At 34.3% G+C, this 20,977-nt stretch overlaps 2 protein-coding genes and 1 non-coding gene across 3 annotated transcripts; 1 reads left to right on the top strand and 2 right to left on the bottom strand.

Annotated features, from left to right (window-relative positions):
• The first annotated feature begins 7,269 nt into the window (after positions 1-7,269).
• Positions 7,270-11,827, top strand: LOC118039288 (protein phosphatase 2C 29). The gene is made up of 4 exons (XM_035045959.2): positions 7,270-9,288; positions 10,001-10,114; positions 10,213-10,477; positions 11,129-11,827. Exons 1-4 carry the CDS (start codon positions 7,447-7,449, stop codon positions 11,251-11,253), a joined length of 2,346 nt encoding a protein of 781 aa, XP_034901850.1. The 5' UTR covers positions 7,270-7,446; the 3' UTR covers positions 11,254-11,827.
• A 1,923-nt stretch (positions 11,828-13,750) lies between these two features.
• On the bottom strand, positions 13,751-13,885 carry LOC118039319 (U6atac minor spliceosomal RNA). The gene has a single exon (XR_004685906.1). It is a non-coding gene; the product is annotated as a U6atac minor spliceosomal RNA (small nuclear RNA).
• Positions 13,886-14,697: 812 nt separating this feature from the next.
• Positions 14,698-20,757, bottom strand: LOC118039287 (protein ABCI7, chloroplastic). Its single transcript, XM_035045958.2, has 3 exons — positions 19,658-20,757; positions 15,825-16,084; positions 14,698-15,211 (listed from the first exon to the last, which is right to left on the bottom strand). The coding sequence occupies exons 1-3, from the start codon at positions 20,531-20,533 to the stop codon at positions 14,890-14,892; spliced, it is 1,458 nt and encodes a 485-aa protein (XP_034901849.1). The 5' UTR covers positions 20,534-20,757; the 3' UTR covers positions 14,698-14,889.
• Positions 20,758-20,977: the final 220 nt, after the last annotated feature.

Raw genomic sequence — 20,977 nt, 5'->3', positions numbered from 1 at the left:
TTGATATAATTTTTTTTTGTTAATTACTCATTGACATGGAGATGTAGTCAAATAATTGTAAAATGAGACAAGTGTTACGGAAAGTAAATTGGCTTGTATATGCGTTTAAATACATATTTTAAGAAAGAAGTGTTCTAGATATTGTTGTAGATATGCAAGCCTGAAAAAGCAATTGTGATTTTTTCAGAGATATGCAATCATAAAAACCTTGAGAAACACTGTTTTATTGAGAAAAAGTCGAGAGATGAAGATACAATTCATGGATATTACCTAATCTTAGATAGTTTCATCATAAAAATTATTCTTTATTTGTTCAGGTTGCATCTTATTCTAGAATTATCGGAGATATCTTGGCAGTCAAAGCTCCAAGAAAGTCTCCAAAACAAAGCCCCGATGAAGCCTGTCGTTATCATTTTTAATTACCATTCAACCTTTTTTTTTTTTTTTTTTTTTTTTGTAGTTTCGACACCTTGTAAAAAGTGTGTTTTGTATTTCAGTGACTGTTGTGATTATGATTTGAAAAAAATTATTTTATAAAAAATACTTTTAATTAAGGTTGGTTTGAAAAAATAGATGTTTGGTTAAAACTATGATTGAAATTGAAGTTGAATAAAAAGTAGTTTAATGTGTTTGGTTAAGAATGCTTTTAAAATTAAAATTATAAAATAATTTTAATATATATATATATTAATATTGATGGTTTTTAATTTAAATATTGTAGATTTAACTATTGCTATTATTTCATGAAAAAAATAATACTTTATATGAAATATTTTTTTTATTATTCTATTAAACCATCTACAATTCCATTACGTACAAAATTCATCCGACAAGAACTACATTTCTATAATTTTTTAGCGTGCAATAAAATTAGATAAAATATTATCAGGAATAAAATTGATTTGATATTACAGTGTGAGTGAATTTAATTCACTCTATACTAGTTTTTCAGGAAAAAAAAAATATTGTTTACATGATAATGCGAGTAAATTTAATTCACTCTAAACTAATTTTTTTAAAAAAATATATACAAAAAATAAACATATTAAAAAAAAAACCTACTCCCAAAAATAGTACAAGTGAATTGTACTATTCACTGTTCAAGTAACAATGCAATTCACTTGCATTGTTAATATAAATTGAGAATTGTAAAAAGCAACTAGGAATCGCTGTGCAAAATTAACGTTCAAAACGTGAATTGTTATGAAGCTCATTAAAATTAAATTGTATTTTTATTATAACTAAACATGTTATTTGCTGTGGTTATTTTAAATGTAGAAGCAACGACGCAAACAAAAATGGAGAACCTCTGGAGTCTCCACCACCATCACGAGACGCGCATTAACAAGTTCAAATTTAAAATATAATATGAACACATTAACGATCTTTTTAACCAGAAAAAACGAGCTTAACTTTTAATTTAAGATGTCAGACTGGGCTGAAAAAATAATAAACATGTCGCGCGGGCCCTGCCTTTTATTTTTTACATTTCATTACGTTTTTTTTTTAAATGTACTTAATATTTTTAAAAATCTTATAATACTTCAAGCATATTGTTGTAATTTATCTTTAAATTCTCTCCTATTATATTTTATATGAATAAGCTGTATTCTTATTATATGTGTTGGTTATTGATAACATAATTAATCTTTAAAATAAAATAAAAAAGATAATATAAATAAAATATTTATTATGCTGATGCGTTTCTTTGTATTATAAAATAACTTAAAATCTTATTTGCGGGTTACAGTAAAATATTATTGGAGTAGGTGTAGTAAGATGACTTGAGATGTGTAAATGAAAAACTAAAGAAGTCCGACAGAGATGACATCATTTCAAAGGTCCAGTCACTAAAGTGGACCCCACATATCAGCATTTGTCTAAGGTCGTTGACCAACTGATTCACCATGGACCCCACTCCGGCACCACTAACACTACCCTCCGGTGTTTTCTTTCTTTATCAAAATCAAATCCCTCGCCTCAAAACTCTTTTCATTTTTTCTTTTGTTTTTTGACAAATTTATATTTTCCCCCCTTAATTCCACTCCTATTTTGCTTTCTCTGTACTCGAAGACATATCCCACGAGCAAACGCACAAAACAGTGAACCGCGTAAAGCGCGTGGAATATTTTTTGTGTGAATTATTTATCATCCTTTTCCTTTTCCTTTTCTCTTTTAATCTTCGGTCTCTCTCTTGTCTGCAAAATAAATCATTTTGTTTAATATTAACCAGGTCATTGCCCAAATGCCGTTTCAACAAAAAAAATTAAATATGAAAAAATAACATTTAAATTATCAAAAATTTATCAGTATTGTTATTAAATTTATTACAATAGTTAAAGCTTGTAAAATTTTTATTTAATATAAAATTTAAATTAAATTATATAAAAATTGTTTCAACATGGCTCTATAAATTGGATAAATCCAAAAAAAAAAATTATCAAAAAAAAATAAACATATAGATTCACCCTAATTAACTCATCAAATATATCATATCATTTATCCTATTCTATTACATAAAACATTGCCCCCCATATTATGTTAACATCACATATTAAGCGATTCAACTTCAGAACAAATATATTGTCATTAATTAAAATAATATATTAACTTGGTGCACTCTTTATATGAATAACCAACCCAAATTCTTTTAGTTGTTTTTATTTTTTATTTTTTATTATTTTTTTAACTTTGCAGGCGCTTCTAAAATTCATTTTTTAAATGAAAAATAAATTTCTCTCCAATAACCTTATTATATAAATTATCTATAAATGAATTTATAAATTCATGAGAAATTTTTTAATTTCAAATTAAAATTGGCATTGTAATATGTATAGGAGAATCAAATAAGTTAACACCTCATAGATTTGTCATTCGTTGTTGAAAAAAAGTGTGATGAATAAAAACGAAAAAATCTCCATGAATTATATATATTTTACTGTATATTTACAACATTCGCGAATATATTCAAATATCAATCATTAGCATAATTGGATATTTTATATACAGTTATCATTAAAAAAAATTGTGTGCACTATTAATTAAAAAATCATTGCAAGATCCTTAAATATATTCAAATATATAAGTCGTCGACACTAGGGTACTTTAATTGTTTGTAAATATTAAAAATTATAAATATAGTGAATGATAGGTGACACAATTTTCAAAAAAATACATAAAATAAAATTATTTGAAAGTCTTTAGGATCTTATTACACGTATCTAATATTGTTTAGTAATTTATTATCTGAATACCTAATCTTCCTTGGCTTTGAATAATTTTTTAAAGGTTGTATTGTCACAAAACTATAAGTCATTCAATTCTTCACCTTTCAGTGGTAATTTACACGAACCATCAGTGAGATATCTCCTAAATTCCTATTTAGGAGAGAATGATTGTTGTGCGTAGAGTGTTAGCTCTTTATCTTGTGGCTTATGTAATTTTTTTATCTAACAAACAATGTTTTAAAAAAAAAAAAGCATCGTTTTAAAATATAAAGAATCCTGAAAATACTATAAATAGCCAAATATCTATTTTCCTCTTAAATAATATCCATATATAAATTTATAAATTTAATCAATTAAGTCTCTACTTGATTATTCTAGGATTAGAACTACAACCCCTGAATTAAACACATTTTAGTACTTAATTTTTTAAATTATTTTCAATCGAGTCACACTTAATTAATTATCCCAGCTTAATTTAGAAGAAATTATTCTCAATGTGTGTGACTCATTAGATTCATAATATTTTGATCCAAATATAAATTATAATTCTAAATAAATATTATTTTAATATATTTTTAAATAAAAAATATTTTAAAAAATAACTACTATCAAAAAATCAAGCTAACTCTTAAATGATTAAAGTTGTTCGGACTGTAATTGATTAGCATCATATGAAAATTATGAGCATATATAACTAATATCACGCACATGCATGATGTGCATATCAACCATAATTGCACTATTAAGAACAACAGAATCCTTAAATATGATATGCATAATTAGCAACCATAATTGCACTATTAAGAACAACAGAATCCTTAAATATGATATGCATATTAACCATAATTACCAGCATAATTGCACTATTAAGACAACAGAATCTTTAAATAGGATGATAACATACATACACCACCCTTCTTTTATGTAGTCTTGTCCAACAACATTGACCCACGTGGTGATTTTGTACTTTGAGTAATGGAGCATCTACGTAGTCAACGTTCCCATTCTCCATGCTTCAACGCATCAAACTGCTTTTTCTTTCATTAGTGCCATTCATTCCATGCTAATTGCTACCTAGCATTATAAACCGAATGTTTTGTAGTCCACATGGCACCTGCGCGCGCGTGGTTTCACATGCTCCTTGTCGTTTTGCTTCAAAATTTCTTATCAGCCAACAAACCCTTTGACTTGCGCCCGGAGGGCAGAGAGAGAGAGAGATTTCCCCGCCTTCACATGCAGAGTTCTTCTTTTTTATTTACGACTCCTATTCCGAGGCTCTCTCTTCCTTCCCAATAATATTCAATAATTTTATATCTTGCTAGTTGCCTTTATTTATTTATTTATTTTAAATAAATCTTTTTTTTTTAAAATAAAACTTACTTTAAAAGGTGATTGCTTTTTTTTTTTTTTTTTTTTTTTTTTTTTTCCGTGGGGTTTAGAGATCACGACGAAGAAGAGTGAAAAAGATGAATTCGTGTTTTATCATCATCGACCATGCCAGGACAAATTCAACTTTCGATCTCACCCTATTGCTTGATTCAATCCTAGCTTATAAGCCACGAAGATCTCTACATCCAAAGTTCATGTAGCTGTTAAGGATTAATGGAGTTGAATTAGTTCATTGTGGGTGGTGTCCGACACAGGCAAGTAGAAGAAAGAGTCAAGTTTTGTTAGTAGTCTTTTGTTCTTTGAATAAGTGCCACCAATTTAGTTGGAATCAAATATTGTTACCGAAGTCGATTTGCATTAATAAAAAACCAATGATAAAAAAAAAAAAAAAACCACAGAAATTTGGGGTTGGTAATTGAATTTAGTAGAGATAAAATGACATGAAATTAAAAGTTGAAAAGCAATTATAGGTGTAAAATTAAAAGATTATGGACTAAATTGAATTTTAATCAAATCCCAGATTAAAACCTAATTAACATAGGGTTATCTAAATGGTGTCATTTCGTTTAAATAAAACAATACGCATTTTGATCAAAACAGTTTGTTTTGATTTATAACAACGTTGCTTTGATTAATTTTGAACAAAACAATAACCCGAAAAGAGTTTGGTTCTGTCACCACCTTAGAGGGCCTATTTCTCCCTCATCTTGTACACAAAACAAGATAAGAAACATATCCTTTCACACTCTATATTTTGCAATATTACCCAGACAAAACAAAGGCTCTTTTATAGCCCTGAAGGCAGAGTTATAAAAAACCAAAACTCAGATCCCAACCAATCATGTTAGCCAATTCCCTTTATCAGCTCTGAAACACTACAAAGGCCTATCCTTAATCTTGATGGATGGCTTGGATTCATTGTTCGAAATCAAAGGATAAGGATAGTCCAGCTCATGGCCTCTAACTGATCCCGATTGCCCTTTAAAATCCCATGACAAAGGCCATAGAGGGGGGAAATTGGAAAACTAGATACTCTTATACTATTAAACTTAAAAACTCAATTAATAAGTTTTGATGTTGAGTTAATGCTTAATTTGATAAAATAAAATTTAATTTTATTAATTTAAATCAATAAAAACTTTCAGTGACTAATTTTAAATGAAAAAAAAACACTTTGTTTTTAATAGATTTATTATCATTCAATGAAACATATAACTATTAATTTATTTTATTCAATACATGTATAAATTTTTTTTCCTTGATGGTAGAAAAAATATTAACAACGCCAATACTTTTTTTTTTTTTGTATAGAGAAAAAAAACTCAATCTCATAGTATAACACGAGGAATCAAACTATCAATCGCCATGCATTAGTTATTTAACCCGCGCTACATTGCGAGTTGGATAAGTTTTTGGAAAAAAAAATATACCAGCTTTTCAAATGTGTTTTTTTTTTCTTTTTAAAAATTCTAATTATAAATAAAAAAAAGTCTATGCATGTATATAGTTAAATACATCGAAAACCATCTATGACAATAAATGCAAAAAACAAGGTGTTAACATGTTAATTAAACTTATCTCGCTGCAGGTTGAATAATTTTTTTTTTCTAGCGCAAAGAATTTAATACGTAGGTGTTAAGAACCCTTTTTTAACACTGAGTTAAAAAATATAATCGTGAATAAAAAAGTTAATGATTAAATATAATAAAATATAGTAAATAAAAACATGTAAGATTTCAAGATAATTTTTTAATGTAGTAGAAGAACGAAACAATGTTGCAATTACTACAGTGAAATACTATTTTTTTAGTTTTTATATAATAATTTTTTTAAAAAAAATATAAAGAAAAAATAAAAAATAAACATAAGAACAAAAAGGAATGATATAAATAAGTCAAGTGTAAAATGATAAATATTTAAAGTGTAAAAAATAATATTTTTCCAAAAAAAAAAATGTAAAGAAAAAAAGTGAAAACATATAAGAAAAAAACAAAGATAAGAAAAAAAAAACTAATAATAAATAGGCAAAATATAAAATGATTACAATACCAAGTACAAGGAGAAAAAAATATAAAAAAACTTTTTTAAAAAAAAATAATCATAATTTTGTCACCATTACAGTAAAATATTGATAAAATTTATAATTATATCATTTCTACTATAATTTGTAAGGGTAAAATTGTCATGCAAAACAAAAACTCGCCCATTTGGGCCTGGGCGTTTCTCAAAAAACCAAGAAGTACCCGGTCGCGCCAAGCCGCAAACAGCGGGAGAAGACAAGAACACCCTCACTCCAAAAGAGACAAGCCCGCTCCATCCAAATCCGACCCAGCTAACTCATTTTCGTTGACTGAACCCCTTTCCTTACCGTATAAAACCCACACCTTCATTCATCACTCCGTCAAAAACTAACCAGTCTGGCACTTTGCCACGTGGTGTGCCCAAACTAAGACTCCACAGACTATCCTCTGGCCGCTTACCTGGAGCCCACGCCCCACACCTGGCTAAAAAAGGCCAGGTGTAACCGTCAACCAAAAAAAAAAAAACAACTGTACCCAACAGATCACCAAAACAAAAAAACAAAATTCAAATTCACTCCCTCAAAAACCCCTCGCTCCCTCCGTGTGCATATATGCGCGCGCGCGTGTGTGTACAAAGAAAAGAAAAAGCAAATCAAATAAATAAGTCTCCTCTCTGTCCACCCCTTAGTTACTTTCTCTCTCTTTGAAACTTGAAAAAAAAGAGAGAGAAAAAAACAAATTCATTTTCTTTGATTTTCTGGGCTCCCAAACAGAAAGTGGAAGAGAGGGGGAGGAGACTATCAAATGTGATGGGAAGTGGACTCTCCACAATCTTCCCTTGCTTCAAACCGCCAAACAACAATCAACAAGACCTGATTTTCACTGCTTCTGAGCCGTTAGATGAAACCCTAGGTCACTCATTCTGCTACGTCCGATCTTCCAACCGTTTTCTCTCCCCTACTCCCTCCGATCGCTTTCTCTCTCCTTCTCACTCTCTCCGTTTCTCCCCGACCCGGCCCGTACCCGAAACCGGTTTCAAGTCCATTTCCGGCGCTTCCGTTTCTGCCAATACTTCCACTCCTAGAACTGTCCTCCAACTTGACAATATCTACGACGATGCCACTGATGTTATTAACTCTTCTAATAATAGTGGCGGCTTTGTTACTTCTTCTAGTGGAGGTGTAAGGGTTAATAACACTGGCAGTATTGTGAATAATGTGACTGGTTTTGAGAGCACGGCGTCGTTTAGTGCGTTGCCGTTGCAGCCAGTGCCACGTGGAGGGGAGGGTTTTTTTATGTCGGGTCCGATCGAGAGAGGCGCCCTGTCCGGTCCGCTTGACCCGAATACTGCTGGAGCAACCGATGGGAGTGGCGGGCGGGTGCATTTTTCTGCTCCACTTGGTGGCATTTATGCAAAAAACAAAAAGAGGAGGGGGAAGGGTATTTCGAGGATTAAAAAGGCGATTTATCGGAATATATCTGAGAAGAATCGGCCGTGGGTTGTTCCGGTGTTGAATTTTGTAAACCGGAGGGAAAACTCAGGGATTGAAGAGGAGAGGGAGGGGAGAGAAGAAGGGGACAGTGTGCAGTGGGCATTAGGGAAGGCAGGGGAGGATAGGGTGCATGTGGTTGTATCCGAGGAACACGGGTGGTTGTTTGTTGGGGTTTATGATGGGTTTAATGGACCTGATGCGCCAGAATTCTTGATGGGGAATCTTTATAGAGCTGTTTTTAATGAACTTCAAGGTTTGTTTTGGGAGGTTGCTGGAGAGGAGCCTCAAGAGACTATTCACGCTGAGGGAATTGAAAGTAAAACTGACCCATTAGTGGAAAAGAGTGGTGCAAGTGACGTGAAGGGTTCAATTGTGATAAGTGAAAGTAATTTGGTGTCAAAAACAGATCCTTTAGAGGAAGTTTGTGTTAAAAAGGATGGCGATGGTTTAATTTGTGGAATGGCATCTAATGTGGTCAATCAGGATAGAGTGAAGAGGGTTACGTTTCAACCAGAGGAGACGGAGGGGATAGCCAGTACCCGGAGTAGGAGGTTATGGGAATTTCTAGCGGAGGATGATATTGAAGATGGGCTTGATCTTTCGGGGTCAGATAGGTTTGCCTTTTCTGTAGATGATGCAATTAGTGTTGGTAATGCCGGGTCACCTGTTAGCAGAAGGTGGTTATTGTTGTCAAAATTGAAACAAGGGTTGTCGAAACATAAGGAGAGGAAGTTGTTTCCGTGGAAATTTGGATTGGAGGGGAAGGGGAAGGTGGAGGTGGAGGTGGAGAGTAGTAAGGTAGAGGAAAGGGTTTTAAAGAGGAAGTGGAAGGCTGGACCGGTTGACCATGAGCTGGTTTTGGGGGCATTGTCGAGGGCATTAGAAGCGACTGAATTAGCGTACTTGGATATGACAGATAAGGTGTTGGATACCAATCCAGAGTTGGCATTGATGGGCTCATGTTTGTTGGCTGTGTTGATGAGGGATGAAGATGTGTATGTGATGAATGTGGGTGATAGCAGGGCAATTGTTGCACAGTATGAGCCACAAGAAGTTGGTTCCAGTGTGAATGAAAATGAACTGAGCACGGAGGCAATAGTTGAAACGAGATTGACTGCATTGCAGCTATCTACTGATCACAGCACACACATTGAAGAAGTAAGTTTTCGATTCTGGTAAATTTAATTTACTTTTTTGTTTGAAATAGTTGAATGCTTTTGTTGATCACTTTACATTGGTAAGAATTCCATGGTGGGCGGGGTTTTTCTGTTCATTAGTCTATAAGTTTATTTTTTCATTAAACAATGGCTGGTGCTTAGAATCAGTATGAGAATACTGACTTGACTATTCATATATGTACTGGGACTTTCACTTGCTTTTCGTCACCATAAGCTTCAAGAAGTTAAGTGCAGAGGTGTGTAGGTAATTTTCTTTAGACGCTCAAGCTGATCAACAAGTTACATGCTTGTATGGCAATAGTTGATGCCTTCAATATCATATGAAAGTTTGAGAGCCTTGCTATTTAGCATAGAGAATTAAGCATTTGAACTTCCTTGCTATGGTTTTGCTGGTGCTTGAACCAAAAGATTATTTATCTCTGTCTTGGTCTGGAAGGATTAAAGTATGTTTTTGGTATTTTTGTATTTTTTTTCTGGTAGCATGAAGATTTGCCACTTATATATTCTTTCTGTGATGAGCGATGAATATTCATATTTCTGCTACCACCAAGGAGAAAAAAAAGAAGAAAAACAGATCTTTCGTCTTTTATGTGCAGTGCAATTATAACTTTTGTGATCTTCATTGTTTTGTGGGCCTTGTTGTTGGTAGATGAAGCGGCTGATAAGTTCTCATCTTTGCTCAACCTATGCAGGAAGTTATTAGAATCAAGAATGAGCACCCAGATGATAACCAGTGCATTGTGAATGACAGGGTGAAAGGTCGTCTGATGGTTACCAGAGCGTTTGGGGCAGGATTTCTTAAAAGGGTACTTGAAATAAACTTTTAATGTAGATATTTTTATCTCGGTTGAGGATCTTGTGTTATTGAATACTTATTGACTCACAACAATTTATGTTGGCACAGCCCAAGTTGAATGATGCCTTGCTGGAAATGTTTCGAAATGAGTATATTGGTACTGCACCATATATATCCTGTTCACCTTCTCTTCGTCACCATCAACTGTGTCCAAGAGATCAATTTTTAGTTCTCTCATCTGATGGATTATATCAGTATCTGACCAATCAGGAAGTGGTTTCTCATGTTGAGAGTTTCATGGAGCAGTTTCCAGATGGAGATCCTGCACAGCACCTGATAGAGGAGCTTCTTTTTCGTGCAGCAAGGAAAGCTGGTAAACCTGGTTATCTTTTTGGTTTATATCAATTGCTTGATATTCACATCCGCCTTTGCTTGTATATAAACGGGAAAAAGATCTATTTCCCAGAAAGCCAGGTAGCAAAATGTGGGGTACCTGCTGTCCCATACACAATTAAAAACTTCCCCATAATAATAAAGTGGAAGGTGATATTTCATGGTTATTCCTGCTGTCCCACTTGTGTGATTCTGCAATTTGTGATGCAGATATTAGATCGACTTTACTTTTGTCTAGGGACCAACCTTCATTCTTCTTGGTTTCCTGTTCTGCCCCAGGAAACCTTATTTTTCTGCCCAAAGGTCACTTTCTGCCACATAAAATTGTTGCATTACAGCAATATTTGACCATCATTGGTTTCTTAATTGCTGTTAGAAGTCTAGCTGACTCCTGTGAGATAGATATTTGATTTGTAAATGATGTGCTGCAACCTGGGTCTTCAAGGGGGAGTGTGGTTGTCCATCCAAGTTTGTTATTAGCTGCATGCTATTTCTGGGGATTTATTTTGAACAATGTTTATTCATGTTGCACAAATAAGACTGGTGCATTCTATTCTTCATGTTTACCTTAGTTTAAGCTTTCCAGTTGTTCGAGCAGTGCTGATTTTCATCCTCCATGGATTGTCTGCAGGGATGGATTTCCATGAATTACTGGACATCCCACAAGGAGATCGCAGAAAGTACCATGATGATGTTACTGTTATGGTGATATCACTCGAAGGAAGAATCTGGAAATCATCAGGAAAGTACCTTTAAAAGTCTTCGTACATTGGGCGATGTCTCAACTGCCGATGACCTTTCTACACTATTTGGGATGGAGTTTCAATTCTCCGGTCTAGTTTTCTGTGAGCAGTTTAGAGAGTTTCAATTCTGACCCATTTTTGATGGCTCATAGAACCTTACTTGGGGTGGTATACAGTATAGCAGGGGTAAAGTCCCAAATGATTTGGGCAAATACTAATGCTAGGTGTCTGTCAATAGCTCGGTAGATGTCCTGAGGATAAAAAGCAATCAGGCAAAACAATGGATGGGGGTTAGCAAATGGTCTAGGAATTAAAAGAAAAAGAAAAATCTTTTTTCCTTTTTTGTTTAGGCACAGATGTTTGCATTGGTGGAGGCTCACTCCATTCATAGTTGCCTTTATTTTTCTTTCTTTTCATTTTTTCATTTCTTTTTTTTTTAAGAGCAAAAAGAAGGGGGGGAACGTTTGTAATATGGTGAGGGGTATACTGAACTAGAGAACGTCCTGGTTAAAGGTGAGCTCTGTAATTTTGAAGGTGGATCTTCCACCACTGCGGTTTAAAAAGAAATGGGAGTTTTCTTCTCATAACCTTGTGTGCAATTTTATGATTTCTGCTTTTACAAAGAAATGGTTGTGCATTGCCATGCTTATCAGCACAACTGCCCCAAAAAACTGCAATTACAGTATTAAATAGCCATTGTGTTGCTTACAAATTAACTATAATAATGCCTTAAAAGTAATTTTTTTTGAGAATTTATTCCATCACTTTATAAATGAATTAATTACTCTATAATTGTGTTGGTTACAAATAGTGTAGTGCAGCTGCGAATTCAACAAGTATCATTACCTTAAATCGTAACATTATATGCTAGTCTCTTCGTCTTCAAACAATTTAACAAGGGCAACCAACTTTGGATTAGCTTGCTGCAAACAAGCTAGGACCTGAGCCACATCCTCACTCTCATCACTTAGTGATGCAACAGAGAGCAAGCAACCACAAAACCTATCATCCAACTTAACCCCTCCATCAATCGCAACATTAAAAACTTTAAACCAAGTCATCGATTCTTCTAGCCTTTGCTGAGCACTGAACCAAACAAAAAAGAGAATTGAATTAACTCGTATGGAAATTCTATATAAAAAGGTCATTTATATTTATAGAAAAATTTATGTGACAGTTATGTAAATAATTCTTAAACTTGAGATTACTAAATTATATTATATAAAAAATGTTATACTTTAATTATTTTTACATGTTATCTCAATTGAAACGACGAAAGGGTAGACATTAGATATAACATGTATTATATAAAGATATTTGAGTAATAAAAAAAGTATTTATCACTTTATGTGAATTAGAATAAATATTTAATTTATTCTCAAATAGTATTGATTAAAAAAATACTTGATCAAGGTGAAATAAGATTTGAAAACGATTAATAACTATTATGTAAAAATAAATATGATTTAAGCATGACAAACATGCTTCATACTTTAATGTTAAATCAGAACATTATTGATGAAAGAATATTAATTACATTGAGGAACCGGTTGTTGAAAAGTTAAGTCAAATAACTAATAACTTTTTTAATATTTAGAGGATTATGAAATGTTGCTGAACAATGTATCTGATCTTCAAATATAAATTAATTAATTATTAAATTAATAATAAATTAAATTGTTTAATTAAAATTAAAATTTATAAAAATATCATTTAAATTAAAAATACTTCAAAAAATAACATCTAAACACTATATTCATTATGACATTGTAGAATGGAGTTGCATAGGAAATAAATTATGGGTCTTGACCCAATTGAAGAAAAGATGTCTTTTGCCATGCTCTTAAACTATTTAGTATCAAGAGAGCATTTTCTTTAGTTGGTGGATATGGGAATGTCTCGAGAAGAGACACAAACTCATTCTCACCAGATCCACAATCATTTAGCTTCTTTGCAAAGAGTTTCAACTCTTTAATTTGAGGATTGTAAGGGTAAAGAGACCTCTTCAGCCTTTGAAGTGAAAGAACAGATCTTTTTGGTCTTGTGGGATTGACCCGTGTGGACTTGGGTTTGGACAAAAGTTGAGCTTGGTGGTCTTTGGTGGTGAGAGTGGTTGCGGAGAGAGGCTTGAGATGGTCAGATGAAGAAGGGTTTTTCGGGTTGGGTGATTCTGAGAGATTTTGTGATGGTTTTGTAGAGGATGATGTTTTTGAGGTGGAAGAGTTGCAAGAAATGAGAAGAAAATGGGTCTCTTTGTATCTGATTGTTGTTTTGTAAAATGGACATCTAGAGCTGTGGAAAGACTAGCAGCCATTACTCAGACACGGCGAGCACTCCCTGGTTGAAGAAAATATCTGTGCTATCTATCAGTTGGGGGGAGAGACGTATCTGCACTTTCTTGATATTTTGGACACCTTATCTAAATCTAGATGGATTCTGAGGAGTGAAGACGAGAGAAACCCTATACCAGTAGTCTTTACTTTCTCCCCTTCGTTTTTGGCTTTCACTGTGTTAAATTGAGGTTCTATATCCGCCTGAGAGGCGGGTAGCCTCCACCAGATGTGCAGTAACAGGGGAGCTCGAGAACTATTCCCGTCCCTGACATGTCAGGGGATATTCCAACCATATCTCCTTTCTACGAATACAGCTGCTCGCGCAGCTAAAGAGCTAAAATAGAGAGCAACTATCTTGCAATCTCTCTGAAGAAGCAATCTCTCCGAACGTTGTGGGATTGCGAAAGAGGGTGCGTGCATTTTGGCGAGCGAAGTCCTAAATCATCGAATATTGTTTTAGTGCCATTTTTGGAGGAAATCAGAACCGCTGGCCCCAACGAATATTTCTTGGATTCAGATTTCAGACACCAAAATTGGTTCTTCGATTGAACTCTTGTGGTCAAAACATTAATCTATGCACGTGTGTAAGCTTGCTGTTTACAATTATCATGTTAGGTGTCTTCCATATCAAATTCATGTTCCAATGTTGCAGCGAGATAGACATTGTATATTGTCTTGCGGACTAAATTATGTTCAAGCAGAGCTAGATGGCCATAGTTATCTTCCAGGTTCGGGCCTGAAAGTCATGGACATTTTGTCAAAGAAGATGGTCCACCGATCAAAGTTTTCGCCTCCGTTTCTTTAAAATTTTTTGAATCATTTTAATATACTAATATAAAAAATAATTTTTAAAAAATATTATTTTAATAAATTTTCAAATAAAAAACAAGAAAATACCACTACTACACTCTCAAATCACCCCTTCATCTATCAGGTGGTAGTTTTTGACATGTATGTTTATTTCAGTAATTATGATTGAAATTAAAGTTGATTATAATTCAATTATACATAAAACTCAACAATAAAAATTAGTTTTTTCTAGTTTTTTTTTATAAACCTCGTACACAAAACTCAACCTCAACTATAAAAACAAACACACAATAATAGTAAGGACAAAAAAAACAGGAAAAAAAGATTAAATATTTATAGAAGTACAACCCCATATTGTTGGCATGCATGTAAACCTAATGGAGCACTAAAAGCTACTTGATACAGGCCAAAAATTTAATTGTTAATTTACTGATAGTGACTATGCCTCTGCAAAATAATATAACTTTCTTGTCAAACAGTCGAGTTTTCTAAACATCCACAGCCCTTTAATGTGAAGATCCCTTGAAAGTGGAACTCAGTAATCCTTTGACATGACTCTCGACTTGCTTCTGCATAAAAGAATTAGGCAGCCTCTCAATTACCTCAGCTCCAAAAGAAAATACAAGAGCCTTTCGAGCTGTCTCTAAGTCAATGCCGCGTGCCTGAAAGTAGAATAGTTGGGTTTCTTCCAGATCGCTGATTGCAGCTCCATGGGAGCACTTGACATCATCTGCAATAATTTGGAGATTGGGTTTGACATTCACAGTTGCACGTGGTTCAAGGAGGAGGCTCCTTGTTAATTGTCCTGCATCTGTCTGCTGTGCATATCTGCAGAATAGAAACACAGGTCTAAGGAAAGGCATACACCAAGCAGGATTAACCATTAAGATGCTTTGTACTATGCTCTATCAACGAGTAAGATGGCATTTACTAAATAGCAGTCCCTACTCCCATTCTTTCCCAATGAAACGCAATGAGGATTCCGTTGGAGTGTTGAAAGAGAGTAAAACTTAATGTTTGTACCCTCATCTTTTCTTCTCAAGAAGCATGTAAGACTGATTTGCAAAACAACAACATCTCTGTAAGTTCTCGTAATTGTTTTGAATGAAAATGTCAAGGAGCTTGACAAGCTTGCAGCACCAATTTTGTGAAAGAAATTCAATAAAATTACTGTATTTGAGTTTACATTGCATTAACATTTGGTGCAATCGTGTGAAATAGTCATAATGGTTAATGCATCCTATTATTTGACCCTAGACCGAAATTGAGTGGCATAGTGATCATGTACCTACAATGCAAATTAATACAAGTTCAGGATATCCGAAACTTCAGGACAGGCATAGTAATGATGCATCAGAAAGATACGGATTGGCAAACAAGAGAAGCAAAAACTATCACCAAGACAATGAAAATCACGAATAATGGTACACAACAGCATTACCTGTTGACCTTTACATTCCCGTCAAAGACAGCTTGTCCTTGTGAATGAGCAACAATACACTTGTGAAGTTGCTGAGAACGACCTCTTGGATGGTCCAAAATTAGCCTGCTATGCAAATCTTGTGTTTGATCACCAACAGACAAGTGGAAGGTCGATAACTCTGTAGCTGTATCTGGACCCAATTGTTGAACATGGAGATTGTGCCTACTCAATTTCCCCCCGGTGCTTACCTCTACAAGCTCATAGGTACTAGCTGCTTCCTGCAAATGAACCACTTAGTCAAATTTATTGTAGCTGGATAAATTCATAACCTGAAGATTGTTGAATAGACCTGAGAATTAACAGAGGCAAAATATGTACTGGCATTATCACAAGGTTCAGAATCCTCTAGTGACTTAATGAGTTATTTTGAATAACTTCAGAACCACTTCCACAACCAAAGGAGCACTTAGAAATTAAGTCCGGCAAAAAATACAAACTGAAATCCTAAGAGCTTAAGTAATTTACAAGCAAGAACATGATTAATTTATAATTTAAAAAGCTCATTGCCATCTCTAGTTTTGAGCAAATTTTAACAGAAGAAAAATGTTTCCAAGAGAAATTGCCCAAAAGATAAGCTTCATGATAAACGTGTCAGAAAAAACTAAAAATGGCACAAACCAAACATGAGAAGCACACAAGTAAAACCCTCGAAAAGGAAGCAAACAAAAAAAAAACCTAAAAATCAAGAAAAGAATAGCAAGTACCAACAATCCAGTCAAAATTATATCTGAAAATCAAGGTTTTGAGTGAGCATGAGGAAGATTTAAGACATTCCCATGTCTCGCTCCAAAAGCACCGTGTTAAACAAAAGCACAGAACCTATTCAAAATTGTTGTTAACATTTAGCAACATTATAAGCAAAATTAGGATTATGTGAAGAAATACACTTTAAATAACCAGCTATTTTCCACGTTCCTTTTAATCAAGTGAGTTTCTAAAGTCAAGATGTTTAACTCAATCATAAATTTAACCACTCCACAAGACAAGTCCTCTATTTTGGAAATCTATCCCAATATTATTTCCAACCTTAACCTCACTGGCTTCACATAAACTGATAAACAAAAAAGCAAGGGGTTCCCATAAAACAAGCAATATTTATATATATACCATAGATTCAAAGGCCCACATCATTCTCAGGAAATCCTAAACACATTTAAAGCAAACTCCATCCAGCAGATTAAGATGCTCTAGATTATCAGGTCCATCTTATTTGGTCTTCAAAACAACAAAGCCATGTAGCACACGATTAGGTTACCCATATAACTGATGTATGTATAATATACAGGCCAATATGAATCCAAATTTGAATCTAGAAAACTGGATTTACTAAGCCCATCAACTCTGCACTAGATACAACAACAGGATCCATACATGAGATATGACTGAGTTTGCAGGCCATGAGCTGCATTAGATGTGGGATAAAAATCCATCCTTGTCATTCAACTCATGCATACAAGCAGGGTCTTCAGTTTCAGTTAACATCTACAATAATCTCTACCGAATATATGCACCACCAAAATTTATGCAGTTCAAGGATTACTACCACCAAAAGTGAGAATATCAACTAATTAATCAAGTGAACAGAAACACTCCAGAGAAATAGATACCGAAGGCCCTGAAACCTCATCAGCCTTTTGTGCCTAAGCAATTTCTCAACTGATGCAACATCCAACAGCAACTCCAAAGTAATCCCAGGCCCAAGACTAGTCAAAAGAATTCCCATTTTTGAAAAAGCAGGTTTCCTATTTGCCATTTATCTGTCTTTAAAACACCTCTTAGGACAGATACTGCTTAAAAAAACCATTTTCTCTCTCCTTTTTTTTTTTTCTTGGGGGTGGCAGTGTAATTTAAGAAGAATGTGATGTATGATTATCAAGAGAAAGAATGTACCAGAGCAATTTGGTGAACAGAACATTCTCTGAACTAACAACGTAGAAAAAAAATGAAAAACAAAGATAAAGACCACTCCAGTCCTATTGAATATCAAGGATGAAAGCAGTACTCCTAAAAACACCCAAAGCATTACACTAAAAGGATGCAAAGAGCATTTTCAATCCCACGGCAACTGCCTCAATGAGAAGTGAACTAAATTATAATCGCTGGAATCATTTTATGACATGTTTGAGCAGAAGCAACCATCAGTTTAAATATTTAAGAGATAACATATCTCAAACCACGAGAATAAAGCACAAAAGGAATGGATGGTTTCCTTATGAAGGAAAAGGCCAAGAACTGCCCTCACTCATATCACAGATGTTCAACATGAACTCAAGTCATTTCTTGTGGGTTAGAGTTGAGGGGATGGGTGGGGAGGTGCTTATTAGAAGACAAGGGCTAGCAGAAATAAATTTTTTTTGGAAAAGACTCTCTTAAGGAAGTTGCTCTGTAGAGATTATCATTAGGGGTGTTCATGGATATAGTAGGTTGGGTTTCGACCATAATTGTATCCAACTCAACTTTTGATATTTTATAAAATACAAACCCGACTCATTTTATATATTTTTTGTACCCAACTCAGGTCCGGCTAAATTTTTTGTGGATATTACAAATATATGTGAGTTTAGCATATTAATTCCATAATTCTTTGACGATACTAAAAAAGATATTGGGTTGCAAAAAAGCATTGGTTATAAGGGTAAGAGACAAAAAATTGACAAGTAATTAAGTACATGAAGTTTGAAGGAGAGAATTGAAGGGAAAGAGATTAAGAGAATGTGAGGCGGTTATGAGTGTGAAGGCAAAAGAGGAGAAAAATTAAGAGAGAGAAGGAAGAATATTATTTATGCTTAAAACTAGGGTTACTTACATTAGGTTACACGGGTTGGGTCAGGTTGAGCAGGTTTTAAAAATCCCAACCCGCACCCAACTTGTGATATCCGTTTATTAGTTTTTTTGCCCCACTATCATCCATAATATCCAATATTATCCAACTTTGACGGGATGGGTCAGATAATACAAACATTACAGATGAGCCAACTTTTTTGAACACCCCTAATTATCAGCTTCCTCGTACGAGCACAAAACTATCTCCAGATTAATTGCACAGTGAAGTCAAAATTAGTTGAATGAAATGCTTATACAATATACATATTCCATCACAAAAACATCTGTTCAGGAGACATCATTAGTTAACCAGTTTTCCCTCGAAGGCAATCCTGCTTCCCATAATCCCTTGTCTCCTATAAAATTAAAAGATAGCAGGGGTGTTCTCTTAAAACAGTCTTTATTCTATTTTTCTAAATCCTATCCTACAGAAGAATAAACAAATTACAAAAAAAGGAATGGTTTATAACAAATTAAAGTCTGAAATTGAAAACCATCATTTGAATTGCATTCGGAAAACACTCAGCCAAACAAACAAAAAGTTAAAGCCAACTTCCTTAACTATGTCCTTTTGGTCCAGATGAAACTTCACTTTAGTCTGTCAAAGTTTGCATTATTTAGTATCTCAAACCATTAAAAAAAAGTTTCAAAACATCAAAAGCGGTGATCAAACAATAGATGGCTGATAACAATTCTACTTGCAAGATTTACATGATTATTTGATTTGTGAGATTCTTATTTTAATTGGTGTTCCATGCGAACCTTTCTTTAACTCAGCAGCATATGCAAGTGCAATGGCGTTGAAACATGAACCATTTTATACAGCAATTGATCCATTAACACGTGCATTAAGCTCATTTCTATGTCCTCCTTCAAATTAAGTAAATCAAACATACTATGTTTAACAAGTTACTAAACAATAACAAGAAAGCAACAAATACGTAAGAAAAAAATCCAAAAGAAATCACCTGTCGGACAGCAGTCCACTTGATATGAGCAGAATTCAAGGACTGGCTCTGCACATAAGAATGCCTAACCTTTGCTCCTTTCCCAATCACCACTTCTAAAACAGGATTCGCCCAATAATACCTATCATCATTCCCTTCTTTACTCACAAACTCCTCAATTATCCCAACCTCTCCACCCTCCTCTACTACCACAAAAACTCTCGGATTTGAAACCGGTAGCTTTTTAGACCCCTTCTCTCCTCCCTCGACTGAAACATACTTAAAATGGATGGGATTCTCCACTTTAACCCCAGCAGGAACATAAACCACTGTCATATCGTGAGCTCCTATTCCATTAATGGACCAAAACAGATCACCCCATTCAAAATCACCTACAAACTCCAATACCCTTTCGGCAATTCTATCACTAGAATCGCTCAACAAACTACCTACATAAACCCCATCAGGCAAAGTTGACAACCTTGACATAGAATTTAACACAAACCCATCAGCAATAACAATATTAGGCAAAAGGGTATCCCCATTAATGCTCGGTAAGTAATCGAATTGTGGTGGTTTAGTGATTGGAATGATTTGTGAAAGCCTAATAAATGAAGTATCAGTGAACCTAAAGGGCTCATCTTTACGAGAAGGCCAAGAAGTAGAGAGGAGAGACTCAGAGGAGGAATCTCTGAGTCTTTGAAGAGAGACAGAAGGAGAGAGGGAGTCTTCAAGAGTCTCAGCTAGTTGAAGAACAAAAGGGTCAGAGAAACTGGCTTGTGTTATTGGGGTTGTGGAAAGTGAGAAACTCTTAGGTTTCTGTTTCTGTTTGTGCTTGATTTTGGGTTTTATAGTAATGGGCGTGCGAATTTGGGGAATGATTGCTAAAGCAGGCATGGTGGATGATGATGATGATGATGTGCTTCAAGTAACAGCCTAGATGCTCAAAGACAGACACACCAATGGCACAGTTGTGCTTCACATTAGCAGTGAAAGTACCCTCTTACTTTTGAACAATCTCAAACAATTAATTGCTTTGTCCTCTGAGAAGTGGGAGATGGTGAAATCAGAAGTTTGGGATTATAAGGAAAATAAAATAAAGTTATCATCAATTCAAATGGCTCTCCAAAACTCCGAAGAAGCAAGCAGGTTCTAGTTGACCCACTCACCATGATTGGGCTTCACTTGTATTGAGACAGGAAACGGAGTTAAAGAAAGGGCCCAGCTCAATCTCAAATCTCACTCGGTTTTGATTCTTTAATCATGAAACTTAACAAGGAAACCTCAAAACAATCAATTGCTGCACTTGTAACCTTCTCTTTAACGTTTTAGCTATGAAAT

The sequence above is a fragment of the Populus alba genome, chromosome 1 (assembly GCF_005239225.2).
Source record: "Populus alba chromosome 1, ASM523922v2, whole genome shotgun sequence".
NCBI lineage: Eukaryota > Viridiplantae > Streptophyta > Magnoliopsida > Malpighiales > Salicaceae > Populus > Populus alba.
Note: the sequence above shows the minus strand (reverse complement) of the source record. Positions and strands in the feature narration are given on the sequence as shown.

Bases quoted from the DNA above. Each gene is read 5' to 3' on its own strand.
- LOC118039288 (XM_035045959.2), top strand. From the start codon at position 7,447: ATGGGAAGTGGACTCTCCACAATCTTCCCTTGCTTCAAACCGCCAAAC. The intron at 9,289-10,000 runs GTAAGTTTTCGA...CAACCTATGCAG, and splicing joins ACAGCACACACATTGAAGAA to GAAGTTATTAGAATCAAGAA. The intron at 10,115-10,212 runs GTACTTGAAATA...ATGTTGGCACAG, and splicing joins GGGCAGGATTTCTTAAAAGG to CCCAAGTTGAATGATGCCTT.
- LOC118039287 (XM_035045958.2), bottom strand. From the start codon at position 20,533: ATGCCTGCTTTAGCAATCATTCCCCAAATTCGCACGCCCATTACTATA. The intron at 16,085-19,657 runs GTGATTTCTTTT...GTTCATTTGCAG, and splicing joins AGTGGACTGCTGTCCGACAG to GAAGCAGCTAGTACCTATGA. The intron at 15,212-15,824 runs GTAATGCTGTTG...TCTATTCTGCAG, and splicing joins GGGAATGTAAAGGTCAACAG to ATATGCACAGCAGACAGATG.